At 43.2% G+C, this 26,571-nt stretch overlaps 2 protein-coding genes across 4 annotated transcripts; one reads left to right on the forward strand and one right to left on the reverse strand.

Moving 5' to 3' along the window:
* Nucleotides 1-12,628, forward strand: LOC134017559 (collagen alpha-2(VI) chain-like). 3 transcript variants are annotated; one of them, XM_062457298.1, is made up of 29 exons: nt 1-340; nt 419-454; nt 901-1,115; nt 1,371-1,978; nt 2,102-2,122; nt 2,370-2,435; nt 2,532-2,585; nt 3,277-3,321; nt 3,414-3,440; nt 3,541-3,567; nt 3,717-3,761; nt 3,895-3,948; nt 4,059-4,121; nt 4,335-4,397; nt 4,567-4,620; nt 4,704-4,739; nt 4,834-4,896; nt 5,306-5,368; nt 7,054-7,116; nt 7,378-7,440; nt 7,542-7,592; nt 7,930-8,028; nt 8,331-8,393; nt 8,592-8,627; nt 8,736-8,781; nt 9,979-10,131; nt 10,603-11,058; nt 11,380-11,418; nt 11,503-12,628. In XM_062457298.1, the coding sequence occupies exons 3-29, from the start codon at nt 911-913 to the stop codon at nt 12,102-12,104; spliced, it is 3,165 nt and encodes a 1,054-aa protein (XP_062313282.1). In that variant the 5' UTR covers nt 1-340; nt 419-454; nt 901-910; the 3' UTR covers nt 12,105-12,628. The 3 variants fall into 3 exon arrangements, with proteins under 3 accessions (XP_062313282.1, XP_062313281.1, XP_062313280.1); XM_062457297.1 differs by having other exon boundaries at nt 1-299; XM_062457296.1 differs by having other exon boundaries at nt 2-454.
* On the reverse strand, nt 12,453-26,283 carry xrcc5 (X-ray repair complementing defective repair in Chinese hamster cells 5). The gene is made up of 21 exons (XM_062457302.1): nt 26,217-26,283; nt 24,208-24,321; nt 23,890-24,073; nt 23,634-23,682; nt 23,414-23,536; nt 23,102-23,284; nt 22,711-22,825; nt 22,431-22,569; nt 17,205-17,317; nt 16,961-17,023; nt 16,602-16,739; nt 16,181-16,271; nt 15,824-15,954; nt 15,309-15,505; nt 14,884-14,971; nt 14,158-14,227; nt 13,892-14,001; nt 13,656-13,752; nt 13,300-13,367; nt 13,044-13,118; nt 12,453-12,867 (listed from the first exon to the last, which is right to left on the reverse strand). The coding sequence occupies exons 1-21, from the start codon at nt 26,232-26,234 to the stop codon at nt 12,853-12,855; spliced, it is 2,181 nt and encodes a 726-aa protein (XP_062313286.1). The 5' UTR covers nt 26,235-26,283; the 3' UTR covers nt 12,453-12,852.
* Nucleotides 26,284-26,571: the final 288 nt, after the last annotated feature.

Raw genomic sequence — 26,571 nt, forward strand, 5'->3', positions numbered from 1 at the left:
ATGTAAACAAAGACCATGGCTGCAAGGTTATGTGAGGCATTCGTCTGCACAAAGTTTATCTCTTCTGCTTCTCGGTGTACACTAGCGGTGTATACTTAGCGGTCTGAGGCAGCGGTGACCGACAACAGCTGCGGGCTGAGGAAATACTTCAAAAGTCTCTATAGGTCAAGATCCGCCGAGGAGTAAAACTCTATCTATTAGAGTTTACTCCAAAAGTTCGTTTTTGGCTTCAGACTGACTTAATTCCAACGAAATTCTGAAGAATTTAGCTTTATCTCCACGGCTGCGCAGATCCTGTGGTAAACGCCATATGAACAAGGCTTCAGATCTTTGTCGCAGGGTATAAAATTGTTCCGTCAATTCGCAGATATTATGCTGTTTATCCCGTGATTTTTTGAAATTCTAAATTACATTTCAGATTGCAGACAGCAGAGTTGCGGTTCTCATTCTTTTGGTAAGTAAACCTTTTCATAACTAATACTGAATTTACCCTCTGCCACATTTCAGAAGAAAACATTTAACACATTAAATACACAATATATTACGGGTTAAGTCCTCAAATTATTTTATGGACAATAGCTACAAAGATAGTAGTACTTTTTATCACCTAAGGTAGATCAATTGTGTTTGTAGCCTATAGGCCAACACTCTAGTCTAGCATATGTTTTATACAATTTATTGCACAATATAGGCCTATATATGTAGCCTACAGTACAATACATACATCACAAATGGCTAGTAGAGATTCCACTCTGTAATCTTCCCAAATAAACATTTTGAATCCTACATGGAGAGATGCCTTCTGTGAACACATTTGTTTGACAGCTATTTCCTGCTAGCCCAGAGAACATGGTAAGACATTTTCAGCACCCCCTCCCAATAACATTCCTCTGTCCTTAGGGCTGAGAAAATGGACTTGAGATCAGGTGTTATCTTTCTATGCACCCTGCAAGCAGCCCTTCTTCAGATTCTAACCCCACGAGGACCACGCCCGTTCCCGCCAAATCCAGGCACTGGACCACAAACCCCGGTTGGGGACAATGAGTTGCTAAATCCAACACCAGAACCGATTGTCCCGACTGACGGTCCACGTCCCCCATATCTCGGTTGTGATGGTAAATTCAGGCCTTGGTCTAATCCTTGTCTATGGATTGAATCAATTGGATTGGTCAATTAATTATTATATTTCTTGTACAATGCTTGTCTGTTAAATGCACATTTTCATCTGATTCCTGTAAAAGTCATTTACTTTGACAATCATTAATTATCAGAAAGCAAAGCAATGCAAGTTAGCCATAAATGTGTGTACACATGTACGTCATCATCCATTCCAAATAAGTTCATTGTTTGTCATTACTGTCTAATTTCAGAAACAATTGATTGTCCCATTCACTTGTATTTCACCATCGACACCTCGGAAACTATCGCCTTGCAGGAGTCTTATCCTGGCTCTCTAGTGGAGTGGGTAAAGGAGTTCACCAAGACTTTTGCTGAGAGGCTGGAGGATGAGGAGTACAGCAACAATGTCCACCTCTCCTGGTCTCTGGGTGGCCTACACTACTCCCAGAGCCAGGTAGTGTTCAGCCCCATCACCACCAAGGAGAACTTCATCAGGCACCTGAGTGGGATTGTGTATCTGGGAAAGGGCACCTACACCGACTGTGCCCTCACCAACATGACCCACCAGATGATGCGGCACACCGCTGGAAGGAAGGCTGCGCTCTTCTCTGTGGTTATCACGGATGGTCATGTGACAGGAAGTCCCTGCGGAGGCATGAGGAAGTCGTCAGAGGCGGCCAGAGATCGGGGGATCCAGGTGTTCACCGTGGCTGCTTCCAGAGAGTTGGAGGAGTCGGGCCTGCTGGAGATAGCCAGCTCCCCTGCTGGGGTCTACCGGAGTGACTACATGGCTGTGACCATTGTTGATAGGAGACCCAAAATAATGACCTCTTCCATCGATCGAATCATAAAAGCTATGGTGATTATCTTCAGTTGTGGACTGTCTTTAAACATTCAAGAATGCCTGCAAGAAATACAATGCCTCAGAAATGTGTGCTTACATTGCATGTAACTATGTTTTGTAAATTGTTTCTCTTTTCAGAAATACCAAGCCTATTTACAGGTAAATCATTTTCTCTCTCTCTCTCTCTCTCTCTCTCTCTCTCTCTCTCTCTCTCTCTCTCTCTCTCTCTCTCTCTCTCTCTCTCTCTCTTTCTCTCTCTCTCTCTCTCTCTCTCTCTCTCTCTCTTTCTCTCTCTCTCTCTCTCTCTCTCTCTCTCTCTCTCAGGGGCTTTATGTGTTTTTCTAGCGTCAACTTAAAGTAAATCCTAGCGTACACAACTACAAATCTAATGTTTCTGATCTTGCAGTGTTATAAACCTCAGTGTCTGGAGACTCCAGGACCTCCTGGTCCAAAAGGAGACAGAGGTATTAAGGTGAGGACTTACAGGAATATCCCATTTGAAAAACTTTGCTTTATTAAGGTTTAATAAAATCTCCAACATGTTTGAATTATATAATTTCCTTTTCAGGGAGCAAAAGGAGAAAGTGGTGATCATGGTCCGAAGGGTGAAAAGGGTCAGCAGGTAAGATCTCCTTGGTGTGTCAGACATCATGATCAAGGTAGGCCAATATTAGCTTGTGTATTTTCCTATTTGTTATTTCACCCATTAATGCCTTTCCTGTTTGCAAACACAAGTCCCTGGATTTGTGGTTATTATTTTGCCTTTTCTTTCAATCAGACAAGCTATGACCTAGATTGAATATTGAAAAATGTCATCAATCAAAAACTGTTTCGTATGTTAATTTGTATTATTGTAGGAACCATTAGCTGTGTCTGTAGTTATGTCAATTTATCATTTGTAGCATATCAAGTTTACCATTGGGTGGCAGTGTAGGCAGTGTAGTATTGTTATTAGTGACATCTATGTGCACACTGCACAGGTGCAACTGAACAGGGCTAATTAAGGAAAGGTGACGAACATGGTTTTTACTGCACGCTCTCGTGGACCATACATGTACTTTTGCTGTACCAGAATCTTCCTTAACGAGAACCTCACGCAACAGTGAATAAATACAGTTTGGACCTTTAATTATTAAAGCTGGTCAATGATTTCTCCCACACCCAGCCGTGGCTTATTGCTGGATAGGATGGTCGCTATTATTTTCATTTATTATAGTATTTGACTTAAAGTGCACAACACTATATATAAACATGTTCTGTTTGCTTTTATTCTAGAGAATTGTAGTTGATATTTTGATCGCTTCTCATAACAGGGAGACTCTGGTATCGAAGGTCCCATAGGAAATCCAGGAACGAAGGTTTGTTAGCTGAAACAAATCGATCATCCCTTTATCAAGAGATTTGTCATTAAAATTAGATATTAACTTTGAAATACTGTTCTTTGATTTAGGGGGAGATTGGTCTAAATGGGGACAAGGTAAGTTAATGCTATTTAGTTAAGTAATTTTATTTCCACTTAAAGTAAATATGATTTATATCTGAATATGACTGAATATGTTTTGTTTTTTACTTCACAGGGTGAAAAAGGTCTATATGGACAGAAGGTATTTGTGGGTGTTTGTTTGTGGGTGTTTTCTACTGCATGTGTGTGCCTGTGGTTATACTGCATGTGTGTGCCACAGTTTGTTGTTAGATTGCTACAGTAGGTAAAGATATTGAACTTATTAACATTGAATGTGTCCTCCGTAATTAGGGCATTTCAGGATTCCCTGGTAGGAATGGAACAGATGGACAGAAGGTGAGTCCAGCCTTTATCAGTCAGTCCAATTTTTATATAAAAAAATATTATGTAATTTTAACAGTAAACACTGTATTTAAATTATTTTAACCTTATAACCTGCCATTTTGTGTGTGTATATGTGATGTCTCAGGGTAAAATGGGTCGCATTGGAGCTCCTGGTTGCAAAGGAGACCCGGGAGACCAGGTGAGAGAGGTCTGGCTGACCTCAGAGGTGCCCTGTGGGACTAGGTCAAGGAAAATGTTGAAATTGAAACTGCACGTGTCCTTTCCCCCCTCTGACTGTCTTGTTGGCAGGGTCCAGATGGCTACCCAGGAGAGGTGGGGGAGAGCGGACCACCTGGAGCCGGCGGAGAACAGGTTTGCACCTGGCACCACCCACACTCACTGTCCACCTCCATCAGGCTACACATACATACATATATAATTCCGTCCATCCATCTTTCCAGAATAAATTGTTCTTTTGTTTGGAATTCTTGTTTATTGTTGTTTCGGGTTCAGCCACATTGGAATGTGAGATGGGATGGCTTCTCATGACTGATTACTAATGATGATGACTTGATTGATTTCCAGGGAGATCCAGGTCGCCCAGGGAGACCAGGACCTGTAGGCCATCCTGGAGATCCTGGAGTAAAGGTACAGTAATGGTACAGTCCTGGTGGTCCTGGAGGTAAGGTACAATAAGTGTACAGTCACATCTCAGCACAAGTCACAGGATAGCAGACTGACTAGGCATTTCCATTTGGATGTATCACTGTGAGAGATGTGATGAAGAGGCCCAGTGACAGTGTCTCTTGTTGCTCAGGGGGAAGAAGGCATCCCTGGAAGTGCTGGGCTGCCAGGAACCAAAGGATTAACGGTATTATAGAAACCATTTTAATCAGTTGTAGTCTATGAAGCAACCTAATTTAAAGTTCAATTATTTGTTTGACTTATTTTCAGGGGGAAAATGGGCTTCCTGGACGAAGAGGGGACCCTGTACGCTAATTTCCACCACCCAAACATTTCAAAGAACACATTAGCTCTGGTTAATGATGAAATCCAAATCACATGCCTGTGTTCATGTGACCAGGGTAGAAGAGGAGACCACGGACCAAAGGGAAGACCAGGAAGAAATGGAAGCAAAGGACAAAAGGTACAGTCACAGAGGGAGAAGGTACAGTCACAGAGGGCTGACAAGCAGTTTTAGAAAGAAACCATATCACAAAGTATATGCATCAAGGACAGATCTTGGGAGGATGGTAGTTATTTGAACGTGCAATTTATGAATTCAAATCAGTTAAAATAACTTTTAATAGTTTCCAAAATTAGAATGTCAGGAGTTTCGCAGACATCACGTTCCATTTCTTGATGACCCAGTGGACCATTTCAGTGAAAGAAGAAGTAATTTGCAGCTTGCGGCTGTAAACAATATCAGCTATTTGATGTGTTTGTAAGGCTCAGCCTCTGCTACAATGTTGACATACTTTGCTGATGAATTGCAATTTAAAGTAGCTCTGCTAATGTAAATATTTGTGTGTTTATTGATGTTTGTGTGTCCTTAGGGTGAGTTAGGATCTGAGGGGTCAAGAGGCCCCCTTGGAGCTTCTGGAGACAAGGGGTCAAAGGTGAGGTGTGTGTGTGCCTCCACCAAGTGTAGATAACAGTACTAGACAGATAACTAGAGAGGGTACAATTTCTGGGGAAATTGTAGGGTGTGCTTGCTTGCGTCGGTTGCAGGTGGGTCCGTCCTCTAAGTTTTTCCCTTCTAGTGATATTTTCAAGCATTTAGCCTACTCATATTGCATATTTCATTAAGAACACCCTTTGAAACAGCTGCGAACCCCCTTTGAAACAAGCTACTGTAACAACGTTGTCACTGGCAGTATGGAATCGCGATTCAAACAGTACCGTCTGCTAACTGAAAATATGCCACCCAAAACGTAAATAAGTTTGACATTAATGTAGGGGGAAATAGCTAATTCAAAATAGGTTTGCTAGAGGCAAGCTAGCTGCTGTTGCTCCACATTTCACTGATTGTTTGAAAGCGCCGGAAATGAGAACGTTTTGACATAAAGTTTAGCTGTGGCATTGAAGACAGTACTACTACACACTGCCAGTGGGCGAGCCGAGTCTGACTGAGGCTAACGTCAAAACAAGCCGCGGTGTCACTCAAATTCCAAGTTTTACACAAATCACAAAAATATGCCGACCCGCTGGCTATCTTCGCAATCGCCATATCTTTAAAACACTGCCCTCCTTCTGATTTTGGATGTAGAATTGACCCTGGTACGAAATTAAGAAAATACTCATCAGAGATCGACAACAACTGACGCAATCGTCAACGGAGGCTGACGCGGCTCTCACGTAGCAAACCAAAGTTTTTACAGCAACCTACAATAAAATCTCACCATCTGGCCTTCTTCACAATAGTCATATCGTCATAACATTGCCCCCCTTCTGTTTTTTGGTGTAGAATTGACCGAACTATAAAATTACGAAAATACTAAACTACTATGACGCTTGCATGGCTGCCGTCTAGGCAGTCTCACGGGCGACCCGCACTCGCTAGAATTACAAAGACTTTCACGACCTAAATAAAAAATCTGAGATTGCAGTTCCACTCGAAATTGCTTTCTCAACAAAACCCAATGGTTGGTAATTTTGGGGGTTGCCATTTTTCACTCATAATCCAAGCTCCAATTTGCGTGCTAGAACGTCTCTATCACGTTGTATCCATGCGTCGTTGCTAACGTGTGCTGACGTAGTGACGTAGGCTAGCACTGGTACCCTTCGTTGACAGAAGACACTTTTTGCCACAAAAACGTTGTAACCTCCTAAACTGTGCAACGGAGTGTAAATAAAAATACAAGCAACTCAATCGCTACCAAGACGAAACTTTTGACACCTAGGTTGTCTATGTAGTCCAAATATTGACTGATCCTTAGGGGGGCGAAAATAAATAAATAATATATATGTGAGAGAACAAAGGTTGTGCCCTTGCCGAAGGCAAAGCACACCCAATGATCAACAAGTCATTGCCAACTCTAGCCTTAACCCTGACCAAAGACAACACAGTCTCTATGACTGAAGATGCGCTGAGTCACCCAGTCTTGATGCACTGCCAGAGCACTGGCTCCTCTTTCCAGACAAACACACACACAGAACATTCACATGGATCACTGTGGCAGGACAAACACCCTTTCACATTGTCTGAAAGTCCAATGTTGTGTGTAGATGAGTAATGATGTGCCAGCTGAGCCAACCTCAGTAATGAGGGTTTAAGCTCTATTTCTCTTTCATCTTCTTCTAGGGGGATTTGGGTCTTCCTGGGCCTAGGGGCCAGCCTGGTTCCCCAGGAGAAAATGGACCACAAGTATGCTACATACCACACTAGATTACTTACACTCTGTAAACAAGTATGGACCACAAGTATGCTGTATTTAACAGATACCCTGATTACTACATTATGAAATACTACCTTTTTTGTACATCCTGCACAGTGTAAAGGACACAGGATAAAGCTCATGTTTATATTCTGAACACCACATACACATACCACAAAAAAAACATTGTGAGGTACAGTGAATGGATCGAGGAAACCTGTGGTCAGTGGATCTGTGCTCTTTGTCTACAGGGTGCTTCTGGGGAGGCAGGGGACCCGGGGGTCAGAGGGGAGACAGGTGCTCCGGGACCCAAGGTGAGGGACCAGGCCCATGGGGGGCATCAGCATAACAGCAGTCCATGGCTCCACAACGAACATCCGGCAAAACTGACATCCTTCCTTTTATTTCCTTGAAGGGTGACGTTGGCAGAGCTGGCTTTGGCTATCCTGGACCGAGAGGCTCCACGGTATGGTTTGATATCTGCTGCTGAAAGCTGTTTTGTCTGCAGTTTTAGATCCATCCTGTCTGTATGTAGTATTAGAGCCATACTGTATCTCTGTAGTATTAGAGCCATACTATCTGTAGTATTAGAACCACCCCATTGCAGTATTAGAGCTATACTGGCCACATTACAAGGGCCTTACTGTTTCCAGTATTTGCTGTGTGCTTTTGTTGTTACACCATATTCTGTGTTGTGTTATATAGTGTTTTTGTATTATATTTTGTTATATTCTGTGTTGTGTTACATTCTGTGTTGTGTTTTGGTGAGGTTATATGTTGTGTTGTGTGACTGGTCTTCCCAGGGGGACAGGGGTGGTAAAGGCAGGGTCGGACCTCTGGGCAGTCGAGGGGAGTGTGGTCAGAAAGGTGGTCCGGGGCCTAAAGGAGTCCCTGGGGAACCAGTGAGTTCAGACAATTAGAAATACATGTTCATGGTCATTAAAATATACAGAATTAACGTTACTACACAGCCTTAAAAAAATCAAATTCAATTCCAATTGAAAGGAAAAAAGAAAATGCAATGTTTTATAGCATTTAAAACCTATTTATAAAATAACCTTGAATACAACATTCGTGAAAAGAATGTCAAGATCTTGTTTCTGTGCAATGGTATGTTTTTTTTGGCACCTATCAAGCAGCAATATCTAAGGGAAATTCCAGAGAATTTCCAGTAAAGTGGATATTTGTTTTTCTCTTCTTCCAGGGTGAGCCAGGTTCACAGGGAGAGCCGGGAAGCAGGGGGCCCACAGGAGACCCAGGGTCAGACGTGAGAACCGCACATCCAAGGGAAACCAACTGTGTTTAGCTTGGTGTTCTTCCAAAAGTTTCATCAGAGGACAGAACCTCATAGCATGCATAAACACTCAATTATAAATACATAAAAAGGCAATTAGATGGTATTTAAACAAAAGATATAGATCAGTTGTTACTAGTATCTGACTATTTAGATCTTACTTCCTACTAGGGCGACCGTGGACCAGTGGGAGACCCTGGACTTACAGTAAGCTCAGTTCTCATATGAAGATTTTAGACCTATTCTCACACACATAAACAAACACAACTATTGCAGATCAGTGCTTGATACCACCAATTTGTGTGTGTGATATAGGAATGTGACGTGATGAGCTATGTCAGAGAGACATGCGGTTGTTGTGGTAAGTTAAAGAGCTGTTTTCATACTGGGGGCCAATGGGAGTGCTGTGAGGTGCATGTTACATATAATTTACCAGATGCTTTCATCCAAAATAACATACAAGTACTGAAGATCTGAACCCACGAGACAATTCTCACACTGAGAAGCACTGCAGCATTGAACTTTACTACCTAGGACTGAGCAGGACGCTCAGCGACTACCTAGGACTGAGCGGGGGCAATTTGACCTATCGCTAAGTCCCGCCCCCCTTAGTTACTGTTGCTAACACGGACAAGCTATCGCAGCTGACTAGAGTTTTAGCCGTCAAAAGGGACTTCATTATGCAATGAATGGAGGGATACGTACATAATTTAAAAGTAGATATGGTGGATGACAAACTTAAATTGGAGGCGAGAATTTACAGATCTCAATGCAAGAGGGAGAAGCTTAATCTCACGGTCATTCACGATATCCTGAATCGTGGATATCCAATGCTTGGCAATACCAGTATTGTTGATGCACCGCAGGGTTAGATTAGCTACATTAATTTACCTTCAGTTAATTGAACTAATCTGGATAGGCACTGAGATGTAAACCTACGTTTATTAGTTTATTTACTAGCATTACCCTGTCCCTGACAGGGCAGTGTCCTAACTTTCTAGCTAGTGAATAGCTAGCCAAACGTTATACGTAGCTATAACGTTAACGTTAGCTAGTTTTAACCAGAGATAACTTGCCTAAGCCTAGCATAACATCAGTGGTGAAAGTAAGCCGGCACTGTCAATGCCAATAATGTGATGACATCCTTGTTTATCTTCGTTACGTTGAGTTGACTGTGTGGTCTGCCACACAGCTTTATCCACCGGAGACATTTGGCCCTCTTGTTTTGGTTTGGGAAATGGGATCAAATATACCCCATTGCCCATCCTCTCATGATACCTCGTATCAGTGTTGCATCTACCCCATGCACATCGTTTGACCATTGTTTTACACTTAAATTACAACAAACCCGATAAAACAAGAGAAGAATCCCTTTTCCTAATGCTACTCTATGGAGTTGTAAACTGAAGATGTCCGAGTGCAGCTGTTACTAAACTGCCATTGGCCCGTTTGCGTTCGAGGGGCGGGGCCTAAACACAGTGAGCCACTGAGGAGTCCATGTGTTCAAGACAACAACTGTTTACAACCCGAGGCTGACAGAATGTCTGTTTTCCTCAAGACTGTGAGAAGCGTTGCGGAGCTCTGGACATCGTGTTTGTGATCGACAGCTCAGAGAGTGTTGGGATGACCAACTTCACCCTGGAGAAGAACTTTGTGATCAGCACCATTAACAGGCTGGGCTCCCTGTCCAGCGACCCCTCGTCTGAGACAGGTAGGATCCATGTTGAGACAAGTACTGTAATATCTTCAGCCATGCTGAGACAGTTACTATAGGATCTTCAGCCATGCTGGTGTAGCTTCCCTCAAACAGTCTGACCCAGCCCATACCTGTTCATAGAGGGAGATTCTGGACAATAGGGGGGTGTCCCTATCAGTGTCAAAGAGACCGTAGCAGCGTCCCCACCAATAATTAGCGGCAGAGCAGGGGTAGAGTTTGCATATAGGGTGATAAATATGTTTGTCCTCCTCACCAACGTTCACACCTATGCCCTTGTTCCTGTTATAAGAATTATTTTGGAGAGATTCTTGGAGGTGCAGATCAGTGTTGTTGTCTAGGGAATTAGAGAGGGCATACTGTCATTTTACCAAGCCCCTCTATGTCACCTCTCTACTCTTTGTATTCCCTCCTCCTTCTCGACCCTATTTCCCTGTCACCCCTCTTCTCCCTTATTGCTTTTTCCAGGGACCAGAGTAGGAGTGGTCCAGTACAGTCACAACGGAACGTTCGAGGCCATCCAACTTGACGACGCCAACATCAACTCCCTGTCGGCCTTCAAGACGGCGGTGAAGAACCTGCAGTGGATAGCAGGAGGGACCTGGACACCCTCCGCTCTCAAGTTTGCCTACGACAACCTAATCAGGGACGGCCGGCGCGCTACTGCCAGGGTGTCCGTAGTTGTAATCACCGACGGCCGCTACGACCCACGCGACGACGACTCCCTGCTCCGGTACCTATGTAACGACCCCAGCCTGGACGTCAGCGCCATCGGTGTGGGCGACATATTCGGTCAGAAGGAGGAGCCAGAGAGTTTGATCTCCATCACCTGCAAGCGCCAAGGACGTGTGGCTGTCATGAACCGCTTTGCTGACCTGATGGCCGAGGACTTCATTGACCAGATGGAGACCGTGCTCTGCCCTGGTGAGTCGCCACAGTGCCGGTCAGGTCACATGTTTTCCTCAAGCACATTGAAAAACAACCGATGCTTACTGAAGTGCTGAACAATGAGTTAAGTCTAAAATAATGCATTTTATCCTCGGCCACAAGGACATGTACACCGAAACACCAAGGATAACATTGATGCACTTCTAGTCTCAAATGAGGGAGAATAAATGGGTCTAAATAAAATCAGCTCCTATGATTTTATGTTTTTGATGTAATTTCCCACCTGTGACGTCTAATAACAAATTATTTCTTTTTGAAACAACCTGATCCACACCATTCATTCCCTTTCTTTTTCAGAGCCTGTTATTGTGTGTCCAGACCTGCCATGTGAAACAGGTAAGATTTAATCCAATGACATCATTCTTTCAAACAGAATCAAGCTGAATACTGAGGGTGCTCCGTTGTATTCTGTGCTTCCAGAACCAGACCTGGGCAGGTGCAAGGAGCGAGCTGTGGATCTCATCTTCCTATTGGACGGCTCTGAGCGTCTGGGTGAGAAGAACTTCCAGCACGTCCTTGACTTCGTGGCGAGGGTGGCGCATAGCCTAACTCTGGCGAAGGACGCCAAGGACCGCATGCGCGCGCGCCTGGCGCTGCTCCAGTACAGCAAGAATAAGAACGTGGTGGCCTTCGGTCTCACTCACGACCTGGAGGTCATCATCAACGGCCTGGTCCGCATGTCCTACCTGGACTCCACCTCGGAGCTGGAGCCCGCCATCGCGTACGCCGTCGACAACATAGTCAAGAGAGGCATGACGCTCCTGACAAGGAGTAATGCCGAAGTCTCCTTTGTCTTCATCACTGACGGCGTCTCCGAGATCACGGACCGCCTGGACGAAGCGGTCCAAGCCATGCGCGCGGTACAGGCAGTTACTACGGTGATCACTACAGGAGCTGATAACGATCAGGACGTCCTTTTGAAGCTGGCCATGGGCGACCAGTTTGCCATCTTCAAAGGGCTAGACCTGTTTGATGGCTCAAAGTCAAGCGTCTTTGAACGCTTCTTTAGGTGGGTTTGTTAACAGAGGGTGCATGTTATGTGATGATCACTGTGTCTTTATGGGATAAGGGTTAAGAAGGTTGGGATGTTATATATGTTATAGTCATTTTGTTTATATAGAGGTTAACAAGGGTAGGTTGTAAGCTTTCTGGCATAAAATGCTTCCAAACCTGCCTGCTCTCCCAGTTAGCACTATGTGGTTCTGTATTCTGTGGATATGTTGTATAGCTCAGTGGTGGTAGAGCACTTGACAGCAGACCAATAGATTACAGGTTCAAAACTTCTCTGATAAAAGAATCGGCTAAATGAATACTTTGTGTCCTGTATTTTGGGTAATGCTGTGCAAAAGTCAATAATGGACAAAATATGATCACCGCTCACCAAACATGACTTTATTCTAACATCAGGAGCAAGACAAAGTTACAGATGTAGATGTTGGTTTCTGTTGGGTGAAGTACCGTGTCCTTTGAGGATGTACATTTTTAAACAAATTACAACTTTCCAGTTAACAAAAAAAATAAAACGACTTTTGTCTCAGTTACTCAACTGCTGCATCTCAACCAAAGACACTCAAGTTGATAAAGTGAAAACATTAGTGGTCAGTGACTCAGTGAATGCTGCTAGTCTGCTGAGCAACATTTAATATCTGGACAAAGACCTCCAGTCTGTGAACTAGCCGTGTGGGAGTGCTTGCGGTGTGGTTCTGTTTGGTCCGGTTCCCTGGGGTGGTACTTTTCCTTCAGGGTCCGCCCTTTCAAACAGCTGTGTGTTCACATCATGTCCAGCTGCACAGGAAGAACACACCCAGGGTTGTTATCAGGTGGGCCATCGCACACACACACTTCCTCTTACAGAGACACTGGAATACAACTAAGGCTTGATACTACTGAAGCTAGCCATGTGACAGAACTCTTACCAGATCTTATCATGTGATGATATAATCAAGTGAGAGAACTCTTACCAGGTCATCCACGTCATCAGCACCTCCCTCTGCAGAAGCAGCCGTCACTTCCTCCTTCTCCCCCATCAACAGGAACTGAGGACATGAACATCGTTAGATCAGGTCTGTCCAGACCATCCAAAATGTCACCATGCAAGATGGTCCACACTCTTACTGTTAGTGAAGCATAGTTGCATCACATAAGTTATAATGACAATATCCCATTGTCGGTGATGACATCACATAGGTGATAGAGGGCAGTGGTTAATTCCCTCACCTCATTGGCTTCTTGTTTAGAGGCAGAGCTTCCCTCAACCTCGTCCTTGTTGATCAGAGTCAGGACATCTGTCAATCAGAACACAAAGGGTCAAAGTTCACCAGGCAGGCTGCTGATGTTTCATACCAGACAGGAGGCTCCTACTGTGGGGGCTTAGAGGGTTGCCAGGTTGGGTCACAGTCAGAAAGAGCTGGTATGTCAGACCTAAGCCACAAAATCTTGTCAACCAGATGAAAGACTAAAAGTTGGCAAAGATGGAACTAATCCAATGATTTTATTGCACTCAGTGTCACACATCAAGTTCCCCCAAAGAATGAGTGTATGTGTGAGAAGTAATGGAGTCAGGTGAGGGCTACCTTGAGCCAGCAGCCCCCAGAAGTCATGTAGGCCACGGTCTGGAATGCTTCTTTTCAGGGACTGGAGGTAGCTGTTAAATAGCTCAGCATTCCCAGCCTGTAAGACACACACATATGAAGCACACCGTTCTCCTGTCATTGATCACCCCCCCCTCCTCCGCACGCACGCACGCACGCACACACACACACACACACACACACACACACACAGTAGAGATGTGTTTGATAGCGTTCACCTTGACAGACTGCTCTCTGAAGACCTGGATACAGGAGATGGCCTTCATATAGTAATGAGTACTCTTCTGCGACACCAGCTGCTCGATTCTACCAATCAGCTGTTGACACACTGGAACAAACACACACACACACACACAAGTTACCACAGACAGTTTGCACACCTGAGGAAGTCCCATTGTCGTACTGTCAACGATGGCTGGAGTGATAAAGGAGGAATGAACACACTGTGAACTTGTCATGCAGTAATGGAGGTCATCAGTCTCACCCTCTCCAAACGGAAGGCTCTTCTGGCGGACCAGACTGCAGAAGTCTCTAGCTGGGTCCACACTGCCCACCTGCCCAAGACAACCACAAGCCTGTGATTTGACTCTATATCTATGTCTTCCACCACAGCTACCCTGATGCCGGCATGGATCTTACAATGGATCATAGTAACTATCAACAGCAAATAAAAATAAGTTAACCCCTATGGTAAATACCCACACACAACCTTTCACCAGAAAGCATTTTAACTAGAGACAGACAAAGGCTGAAAGGTGCGCAGTTAAAATTATGCATCAATACAATGTGGCACAAAGATCTGCCTTGGACTAGGGTTGTGGCCATTCGCTTATAAAGTCACAATTTATCTATCACTACCTTCAGGAAATATACAACTGTTCTCGTTACTGATAGATTTATTCCTTCCCCAATTGAATGAAACACACCGTCATCAATCCATCATTGAATCTTAAGTGGAGTTAAAACTTCTCCACTTCACTTTCCACACTTCACTTTGCTACACATCTCTGCTTGGCTAAACAAGTCCCCAGTGCAACGTAAACTCTACTTCCTGCCTATTGGTCCAGAGCTAGGCCTATATACACATGAAAATAAAACACATAAATAATGTGTACACACATCTCAAAAATAAAATAAAAAATATTTCTGGCTAAAACGACCTCAAATCTAAGGCTGTGATGTCAGTGCCATGCCAGCAGTCATCTCTTACCGAACTGACGCTGCCTGCCGTGATGTCGGCCAGGTTGAAGTCCTCGTCCTCGTCCAGCTTCACCTTCTTAGCTTCGGGCTCCTCAGAGCTGCGGGGGACAGACAACAGGAGGTCACTTCCACACCAGAGCCATCGCCTTGAAACAACCAATAGGGACAAGCATAGAGCGGTGGCGATCCTATCCTAATGTGAAAGCTAGAGGGGTCAACACCATTTGTACTGTTAACATTGGATTATTATTTATCTATTTACAATTAAAATTCATTACCAGCCTGGAAATTGTTGCGAGGAGCAGCACAGAGAATTCTAATGTACTACTACTTGTCGCAAAATGCAAAGAAACTTCATCCAGTTTTAAAGGCCATGCTACCATTCAAATTTCCCCTGTCCCCATCATAACCCTTCTCCTGACCCCCTTCTCTCACCTGCTACCAAATATCTGGATGCTAGTCTTCAGCTCCTTCTTCTTCACCGCCTCCTTGAGGGGAAACTTCTTCTTCAGTTCCTCCAGAGGCGCATGACAGCGTGCACTGACCATAGGGGGGCGCTCCAGAGCAGCCAGCAGCCAGGGCTCTATGGAAGGGAGGTGGGTGTCGGGGTTCAACCCCCGGTGGTGCAGGCACTGGTAGGAAGAAAGTTGTTAAAGGGGGAGGGTACAGGGTAGGGAGAGGGTTGGTAGAGAGAGAAGGGTAGGGAGCGGGGTGAAGGTAGGGTGGTAAAGAGGGAGAGTTGAGAGTGGGTAGGAGGTAGGGAGAGGGTTGGAAGTGAGGGGAGGGTAGAATATTCATTAATGATCAGGAGAAGTAGTGCTGTGGGGTTGTATGGGTGTCAATCACTATAATCAATATCCTGAATCTACTTGATTTTTGTTTTGACTCTGTGTCATCTCTAGAGGTAGGTGGAAGGACCATCTTTCTTCCCTCGCTGAACAGGATGCTACCTGGAACAGTCTCTGGAAGGTTGGGTTCTGGATGTGGTGGACCTTGAACAAGTCCTCCTGCTTCCCGCTCTCCCCCTCTTCCACCAGCATCATGGAGTCTATGACAGAGTCCATGGCTGCCAACTGAGCCTCTGGAGAAACACAGACCGCAACACCATCATATGTCTGACCTCTGACACGCCGGCTACCAGAAACGCTGAGGGATTCACTCCAAAGGATTTATATCAAAGTATGGGATGAGTGAGGCATAGTTGAGCTAGGTGAACGAATCAGCTTCCTGTTGTTGACTTGCTGCATGGTGATTAAACTAACAGCTAGAGAATGTGAAAACAGCTGAGATGTGAGTCGGGGCCCCACCTGAGGGAGTGAACTTCTTGTTGTTCTCCAGAGAAGGGAAGGTGAACTGTCGCAGATCTTCCATGAAGGGCAGCTGAACGTACATCAGACACTGAGGAGCAGAAGGAGTTAGACGTTAGTGTGACTGGCAACTCATTTACTCAGGTTCCCAGCAGATCCTCAGTGGACAGATATTAAAGGTTTGATTGCGGCCTGGGCCATTTTCTGCATGTCTTTCCCTCTCTTTCTTGCTTTGATTTTCTGTCTGTATAAAAAAATGCTGAAAAAAATCATCAAAAGATATGAGAAAAAATCATTATATATATATCCTTCTTGGATTGGACATATTAGGCCCCTTGACCCCCATACTAGCAGCTACCTACATCTTACATGGTAGGACACCCTGGAACAACCAAACATTTCTACTCTCCTGTCAGCTCACCTCATACTTGTCCTTGATGCAAGGGAAAGCGGCCCCTACTTGGGGGTTACAACGTCGGTCATACACGTAGCGGACGATAGCCACCATGTTCAGTTCGTCCAACGCTCGGATGAGAGCAGAGAGGGCAACTGCAGCATGCTGGTGCACCAGCACGGGAGACAGGAAACAGGAAGGAGAGAGAAGGCATGTCATCTCACATGTCTGTGTTGGGTAATATAGTCCATTAGAAGGGGGGGGGGGTGGCAACATGTGAGCGCGGGAGACTTCCTGTCCAAATTCTATAACATCCTTGATCCTTCTTCCTGTTGGAGCCATGCTGACATTCTTATTTCCTCTTGGTTTGGTCTCTTTTGTCTTACCTCGTCATCCTTGGGGGAAAACACCTTCAAGATCTTGTCTCCCATGAAGTGGTGGCGGTGTATCTGCAACATACAATGCATGTGTGTGTGTGTGTGTGTACAGACAGAGATTAGAATATAAAACACAGCAGCAAACAAATTTCACTGAGTTCAATTTCACACAACAATTTGTCCAAAGATTGTAATTGTTATTGTAACAAAACTTTTTATTTAGCAACAAATTGATGCAGCATCTGCACATTACCATGTTCTGTTTGGCAAAGCCCAGTACGGCGAAGCACTTCCCCTCAGCCTTGTACTTCATCTGGTCCTGGTCCACCTTAGAGAAGGGGACGATGTCACTACCATAGCGGAACCCTGCAGGGAGAGGTCCAGGGTGGCGGGGGGCAACATCAACCTTTATAAAAGCAACTTTTAAACCAGGTTCTAGTGTGGTTTGAATTAGGTTCCAGTTTTACATACTGTGGAAGTATTATAGGATACAGCTGAAGTTGACATAACTATTTATATTACAACCCCAATTCCAGAAAAGTTGGGACGTGTAAAATAAAAAACTGAATACAACTAGAGAGGGTACAATTTCTGGGGAAATTGTAGGGTGTGCTTGCTTGCGTCGGTTGCAGGTGGGTCCGTCCCTTTAAGTTTTTCTCTTCTAGTGAAATTTTTCAAGCATTTAGCCTACTCATATTGAGTAATTCATAAAAAAAAAAACTTTGAAACAAACGACTGTAACAACGCTGTCACCGGCAGTATTTCAGATGGAATCGCGATTCAAACAGTACCATCTGCCTACTGAAAATATGCCCCCAAAAACGTAAATAAGCTTGACATCTATTTAGGGAGAATTGGCTATTTCCGCTCAGCCATCTGACATGGGGGTCAGATGGCTGAGCGGTTAGGGAGTCGGGCTATTAATCAGAAGGTTGTTGGTTCGATCCCCGGCCGTGCCAAATGACGTTGTGTCCTTGGGCAAGGCACTTCACCCTACTTGCCTCTGGAGAATGTCCCTGTACTTACTGTAAGTCGCTCTGGATAAGAGCGTCTGCTAAATGACTAAATGTAAATGTATGATGCTGTTAGTACACCACGGCACGATACTCGCTGTATCGTGCAACATCTATGCACGTCGTATCCATGCGTCGTTGCTAACGTGTGCTGACGCTGTGACGTAGGCTAGCACTGATACCCTTTGTTGACAAAAGGCACTTTTAGCCACAAAAACTTAAGTTCAGCCTAAACCGTGCAACGGAACGTAAATCCCAATAGAAGCAACGCAATCGAGACCAAGACGAACATTTTGACACCGCCGTTTTCTATGTAGTCCAAATATTGACTGATCCTTAGGGGTGGGAAAATAATAATAATAAATATAGCTGCAAGCAGCAATGAGGTGGCCAAGCAGTCGAATGACCCATAAAACATGTTAGACATCCTCAGAAGAGGGTTACGAGTACACGCAACAAGTTTGGTGTGAATCCATCAAAGATTTGCTGAGATACGACCCAACTTCCTGTTTGCTGGCTTAACGGCACATTTTGATTGGCCGTACCGGGCAAACGGTTTTGAAAATCCAAAAAATGGCTTTTGTGAGGCTTGGTCTGAAGATGATCTCTGCCAAATTTGGTGAAGATTGGAAAACATTTGTAGGAGGAGTAAAGAAAAAACGTTTTTTCAGTAATTCAAAATGGCGGCCGCATCAATTCGGCTGTTATCACAAGTTATCATGTGTCACACACGGGATGTCCCAAGATATCATGAGACAAAGGAATCACTTAATAAAGGCAAACGAATCAACAGTTATTGGCCAAAACACATTTTTGCATCCTGCGGCCACGCCCAGTGATCACATGACACCAAATTATTTGGACATCCTCAGATGAGGGTTCCGAGTCATCATACCAAGTTTGGTGTTGATTTCTCAAGGATTGGCTGAGATATGACCCAACTTCCTGTTTGGTGTCTTTGCTGCCGATTTTGATTGGCTGTACCGGACAAACGGTTTTGAAAATCAAAAATCCTTTCGAAATTTTTAGTGGGGGTTGCTGGGACGATGATGTGTGCCCATTCTGGGCAAGATTTGACAAAAATTGAAGGAGGAGAAGCGAAAAAACGTTTTTCCTTAAAATTCAAAATGGCGGAAAATCTATATAACCGGAAATTGACGTCATATGGTGTGTTGAACTCGCCTTGATCCAGGGAATCCAACGGTACCTCAGTTTTGAAAATCGGTGTGTAAACACGTAGTCCAACTTTGACCCGTTGGTGGTGCTAGAGTGCTCGAATGGGAGACATGAAACTTGGTGAGAATAAAGAGGGGCCTGTCCTTAATGAGTGTGCCAAATTTCACAAAAAGTGACCATACGGTTCTAGGGGCTGCCATAGACTCCAATGGGAGAGGAAGATGATTAATAATAATAATAATAAGAAGAAGAAAAGGTAGAAACACTTAAGTGGCTTCGCCGCTTGGCCACCAATAATAACTAGAGAGGGTACAATTTCTGGGGAAATTGTAGGGTGTGCTTGCTTGCGTCGGTTGCACAGGGGTCCGTTTTTGAATGAAATTTTTACAACTGATATTTCTGTATATTTTATATAAAAATGCATACTTATTATTTATAAAGATTACATAGATTTAAAAGCATCTTTTTTTTGCTGCTCATTTACAACTCAAAATACGAGTGAAGTGTAGAATGAAATACATGTCTTCTAATTTCCCCTGCAAGAGGCAGCCTCATAGCTGAATCAAAACGAATACATTTGGCAGACCGGTGTAAAAATTGACCTAATCTCTGATTTAAACGTCTTTTTAAGTTTTTCCCTTCTCGTGATATTTTCAGGCATTTAGCCTACTCATATTGCATTCATTCATTAATAAAGAACCCCCTTTGAAGATTATTCTACGACGTTACTGGCAGTAGAAGATGGAATCGCGATTCAAACAGTACCATCTGCTAACTGAAAATATGCCCCCAAAAACGTAAATAAGCTTGACATTTATTTAGTGGAAAATTGCTCATTCATAAAAAGCTCACTGGTAGCGATCATTGTCAGTAACAACGCAAAATGCGATATAGCCCTGTGTGGAGAAGCTGCCCCGGTAAATTCTACTACTACAGTACAGTACTAGACTACTGCTGTGTTCGTCTTGGTAGCGATTGTGTTGGTTGAATTGGATTCAACGTTCCGTTGTACGGTTTAGGCTGAAATTAATTATTTTCATGAACAGATTGACAAAGTTTAGGCTGTGGCAATGGAGTTCGGGTTAGTAGTCACTAGTCAGATAGTTTCACCTATTGAAAGACTTTTGATTTAAGTAAGGGTAGTGCCGAACATGTTCTGTCCAGAGCCATAGAAAAAGAGAGTAATAATAATTAATTCTTAATAATATAGAATTAATTAAGTCTAATTCCCTAGACAACAAAGGTTGTGCCCTTGCCGAAGGCAAAGCACACCCAATAAGATATATGTGAGAGAACAAAGGTTGTGCCCTTGCCGAAGGCAAAGCACACCCAATGATTTACAAATCTCATAAACCCATTATGTTATTCACAATAGAACATATAAAACATATCATGTTTAAACTGATGAAATGTACCATTTTAAGGAAAAAAATTGGTAATTTTAAATTTGATGGCAGCAACACGTCTCAAAAAAGTTAGGACGGGGGCAATAAAAGGCTGGAAAAAGTAATTGTTACTAAAAATAAACAGCTGGAGGAACATTTTGCAACTAACTAAAAAAGAGTAAAGTAAAGAGTATCTTAGAGAGGCAGAGTCTCTCAGAAGTAAAGATGAGTAGAGGTTCACCAATCTGCGAAAACCTGCATATACATATTGTGGAACCATTTCAGAATAATGTTCCTCATCTTAAAATTGAGAAGACTACATCATCTACAGTACATAATATAATACAATTATTCTGAGAATCTGGAGAAATCTCTATCTGTAAGGGACAAGGGGGAAAATAAATTCTGCATGACTTTGATCTTCAGGCACTCAGGCGGCACAGCATAAAAAACAGGCATGATTCTGTAATGGAAATCATTGCATGGGCTCAGAAACACCATTGTCTGTGAACATAGTTTTCCGTGCCATCCACAAATGCAGGTTAAAGCTCTATCACGCAAAGAAGAACCCACATGTGAACATGATCCAGAAACACTGCCATCTTCTCTGGCCTAAAGTTCATGTAAAATGGACTGAGGCAAAGTGGGAAAACTGTTCTGTGGTCAAACAAATTGAAATTAGAAATTATTTTTGGAAACCTTGGACGCTGCGTCCTCCGGACTAAAGAGAAACAACCGGCTTGTTATCAACACTCAGTTCAAAATCCTGCATTTTTGATGGTATGGGGGTTCATTAGTGCCTATAAAATGGTCAGCTTGCACATCTGGAAAGACAACATCAATGCTGAAACGTATATACAGGTTATAGAGCAACATTTGCTTGCATCCAGGCAACATCTTTTTCAGGGAAGGCCTTGCATATTTTAGGAAGACTGTTTTAAACCACATCCTGCATCTGTTTTAACTGCATGGCTTTGTAATAGAAGAGTCCAGGTGCTGAACTGGCCTGCCTGCAGTCCAGACCTTTCACCAGTTAAAAACATTTGGTGGATCATGAAACGAAAAATATGACAAAGAAGACCCAGGACCGTTGAGCAGCAAGAATCCTGTATCAGACACAAAAGGGACAGATCCTCATCCCCAGAAGAAGGGATGCTACATAGTGGTGAACATGGCCTTGTCCCAACTTTTTGGAGACATGTTGCTGCCATCAAATTCCAAATTACCTTATTTTTTCCTTAAAATTTTACATTTCATCAGTTTAAACATTTGACATGTTTTATACAGTACTGTGCATAAGTCTTGGGCACCCAAGATTTTTTACACAAATAATGTGTTATATTGCATTTCTTCAATTTAATGCTACAGCTTTTCTTGAATTACATGTTTCGATGAGGGCGGTGTGTACACGAGGGCAGCTTTTATTATTATTATTTAATTCGTAATTAAGAACAACACAGGAATTGCGCAAAGCAGTTTATTAATTAGTAGGCGACATCTATGGTGTCTCGTCGGTGAGGAGGCAGATGAGGATACTAATAGTGATGCAGAAAGTTTTGTACCGTACCTATTTTTAGTAAAAATAAATTAGAATTATAGTAAATCTAAATTTAATGTTGATGCATTTTTTCGTTTAAGTGTATCAGATTTGAATGCAACATTTAATCAAATAAATATATGTAATATAATTTTTTTATTTGTGCAGCAGTATAAAAGTGCATAAAATAATGGGTTTATGAGATTTGTAAATCATTGTATTCTGTCTTTTATTTTATTTTACACAATGTCCCAACTTTTCTGGAATTGGGGCAATGAGCAAAGCACATGTATTTGTGGGCATTATAGTAGAGGTACAGGATATGTTCAAAATGTCTGTGTGATGTGGCGCTATGTGTGTATTCTCACCCTGGATGGTGTCATCTCTCTCAACCTCTGTCTCGTTGTCATCCTCCAGACAGAACACCACATCTCTCTTCACATCCTCCTTCCGATTGGTCTGGGCATCGACCGTCATCCACGACTTCTTGAGAGACTCTTTGGCCACCTGCAGTCACACAGTGGCTGTTGGTCACAACACAATGTCACGGCATCAAAAAAAACGACACACAGACAGACTGTTTGAACACTTCAGATCTCCAGCGCCCTGAGGGACATCGGTATGGTTCCTAATGGGACAGGGCCTTACTGCTTTGTATCCCAGGATCTTGATGGACAGGGAGCTGCCGATGGTCAGCTGACACGACCAGGCTGTTGGTCTCCTCTCAATGCTCTTGAAGATGGACAGCTTCTCGATGGCTTCACTGCAGGACGGAGGGAGAACCAAGCACACAGGTAGATGTTGAGAAACTTTCAACCACTTCCATCCTGTCCTTCAGACAACATTCTTCAGCTCTGAGACCAAACCTTTGGTGTGAAACTAGTTCATTCTCAGGGCGTGCACTCTTTTCTTGAAACATTGAGTTTTCTGTGCTCTACATTCACTCCTGACTAGAACTGCAGAAAATACATGCTTTTAAAAACAATCAAAGGCGCTGATTTGTAAACGTGTCCGACAAGTTAGACCAGCGCACTTCTACCTGAAGGGGTACACTTCCTCCAGGCAATCCTCTTCATCCAGAGCCAGCATGATCTGCCTGACCGTCTCCATGCCCTGCTTCTGCTCCCTGGACAGACCCTTCCCCCTGTGGGCCGGGCGCCCAGAGCTTCCTCCTGCTCCATCCCCGTCCTCCTCATCTTCATCATCCAGAGGAAAGGGCAAGCTGAAGGAGCACATGAGCCAGAGTCACTCTGCCTGCAGAACATTCTGCAGACATTCTGTTCTGTGTTATAAGACATTCTGTATAAAACTCTCTGTTAGGACACAAAGTGATAGAAGACGGAGCACATACAAGAACTGCAGAGTAATGCTGGCCTTCTTCAGGTTTTCAATGATGACATCTAGCTGGTCTGTGTTGACCTTGGTGTGGAGGTCTGTTAGGATGGCAATGTTGAGACGCTCAAACTTCTTTCCTCTAAAAGGGAAATAATATTAAGTTAAATATGACCAATTATCTTCATTATTATGAAGATAAAATAGACAATAATAATAATAATAATAGGCAATCTTACAGAGATTCCTTTTGTAAGAGGTCCATGCACACAACAAGAGCATCCAACCCTGATTAAAATATTAAGGAAATACAAGTACTTTTAACTGTATTTTTTGAATACTATGTTCCCAATTTGTACAAACAATTATTAAATATTACTTTCATTTTCTAGATTGTCATTATTTGGCCAAATCAACTGGCTGAATTTGCATTTAGTTTAAGAGGGCAACATTGGACATGTGGAACAGCAGGGATCGTGATCACAGATAGGATACAGTCGGCCTGTTGACTACCAGGCTGTATCTGACTGTGGACTTCTTCAAGCAGGTCAAAATCTGGAAGCATCATATGGCGATGAACAGTGATATTCTGGTACTGGCTATCATCAGCCAGTAGGTTCTTAGTGGTGTCGGTGCCGAACAATACTAGGCCCAGCTCATCTTTGTTCTCAGCAAATACCTGCAGTCAAAGACCATTCATTACCTATTAATTGTATATTTGTGTACTATAAAGTGTACTAATAACTTTTTAGTCGGTGTACTATAAAGTTGTATTTATTTATTTATTTCAAAGGAAAAAAATAAAGATTTAACCTGTCTCTGAATAAACTTCTGGATGACTTTCTTAGCTTGTTCAAATGGTGATTCTTGGCCTGGAGCAGAGTTGGACATGGAGAACCCCACGTCCATGCACAGCACTAATGCAGACTAGATGGGAGTGAAGACAGAACCATTTAGACCTAATTCAAAGTATCCATAGGTATAAGGGTAAACTAAGACTCAATAGTTATTGGGTCCCCTGCATGTAAGCATTTGCCAATAGCATACTGTGTTAGGTATTCATTTCTATTCAGCAGAGGGCAGTGTTTCATTCAAATGCACGAGCAGTGGTCTGCAGTCTTGTTGTATATAACACGTCAGTACATGCCCTGGGCCCCGTTCGTCGTAAGGGTTGAAGCTAAGTTAATCAATTGTCCCTTTAGCCCGTTAGCGAGACATTAGCGAGATGAGTGAGAACAGCAAATATCGGTTCGTCAACGGCTGATCCGCATCCAAATCATGTGGTTAATTTCAATCAGGCTAAACTTATCAGGGAAATTGCACGTGCACGTCCTACTTCAAAAGGCAGTAAAGGTCGATCACCAAAACCGTGATTTTCTAACGGTATGATGGCGGAAAAGACGAAAGAGAGAGCGGTGATAGGCTATTCTCGCCATCCGAGCAAACTATTATAATGAGTCCAGACAATAAGCATGTTATCATGGCTAAGTCAAACACCGCCACCGCGGCCAGAGCAAGACAAGCAGCTTGGCAAAAAATTGCCGATAAGCTAAATGCGAAAGTTTTGGGGAAATGTATAGGCTCATTTTAAGTGCCTCATTACCCCAATCAATCAGATCACATTTCTTTAAATGTGCCTGCTGGTATAGGCTTAATGGAAATTAATAATCGAATGAGATCTTGCTAGCGAAAATAATGATCTCAACTCTTTCAGAATAAGTAGGCTAGATAAAAACAAGGCCAAAGAGTATCTAATTGATACGAATTCATAGACAATTATGAGGATATATGTAGGCTACTGCGCTTATATCATGTACTATATATGTGTATATGCATGTAGGCCTATGTGTAAATCCCTCTTTGATTTCATTGACTGGGACATGGCCAGGGAATATGATGAATTGAGTCATCAGCTGGTTAGCGCCAAGTACACTTTTCTTACAGCAACGCATGCTGCGGCTTTGCCAATGTTTTCTGCATCGCCTATACTGTATAAAAATGTAGCCTATAGCCTACCTGACGCAAAAAACCTCAAGGCTATGCAGTCTGAAGCACAGTTAAAGTTTCAAGTATTAGTGTGCTTTATTGTCGATTTCTTCACATGTCAAGACATAAAAAGGAATCGATATGACGTTTCCCACAGTGAAACATATAAAAAGCACAGGCACAACAGATAAGACAAGACATTTCGTAAAACATAGCGTTACATATTCACATACAGCAGCATAAGCTCATAATAAAGCATAAAGCTTGCTGCAGCGTGTGATATTTGCAATGTACAGCCCGAGAAGGTCTTGCAAATAAATGAGTCCTTGTCGGCTGAATCGATATCGCTCAAACAAGAACTCATCCGTGTGAAATAAAGGATCTTGGCAATCGCGAAGAACTCTATTGGTATGGAAAGCTAATCGAACTAAAATATAGCTCCTTGGTCAACTGGGTCTCTCAAAAATGGAGCTGCCATGTTATTTTCCGGGGGTGTGGCAAGCTTATCCAGCTACACTTACGTTAGCCTGCTCTGGAGCAGGTTAGTGCTAATTGATATGTTACTATGGTGATTTATCGAAAGTTGCTTCCACGAACCAAAAAGAGGGGCGTTTTTTTTATCTTAGCCTGAAAATTAGGTCGCTTAACCGCTTAGCGAGCTACGACGAATACCCCTCTGCCCACTACTCGTCGCCTTGTTTCCATGTATTTAAAGTGACTTTAATGCTAAAATGACACACATACGCACTAATAAAGATACATGTATCACAATAATCAATTGCTAAAGCTGATAGGAACGTAAATGAGTAGCTTATAAAAAGTAAAAAGTTACTTGCTTTCGAAGACCGAGCCATTTTCACTCCCTTTCCCTCGTCCAAGCTTCTGTCCCACTGTCTTGTCAGTCCGTGGAGGAACTTTAATTTGAAAGGTTTGTTCCTAACTGGTTATTTACTTTACAGATATGACGTGAAGAATTCATATGTTTTTCACCTTGTATTTAATACATTCATTGCATTTTTTAGCTAATGTAAAGTATTGGCTTAAATAGGGCATCAGTATGGGGTGATGATGCAGACAGACCACGTACGAACATGACAAGTAGGTCAAACGCCCCGGGTGCCCCAGCGGTCACTTCTTTATGAATAATGTGCATTCTGTGGTTAACATACTGTCTACATATACCAGTTGACC

Source organism: Osmerus eperlanus, chromosome 3 (assembly GCF_963692335.1).
Source record: "Osmerus eperlanus chromosome 3, fOsmEpe2.1, whole genome shotgun sequence".
NCBI lineage: Eukaryota > Metazoa > Chordata > Actinopteri > Osmeriformes > Osmeridae > Osmerus > Osmerus eperlanus.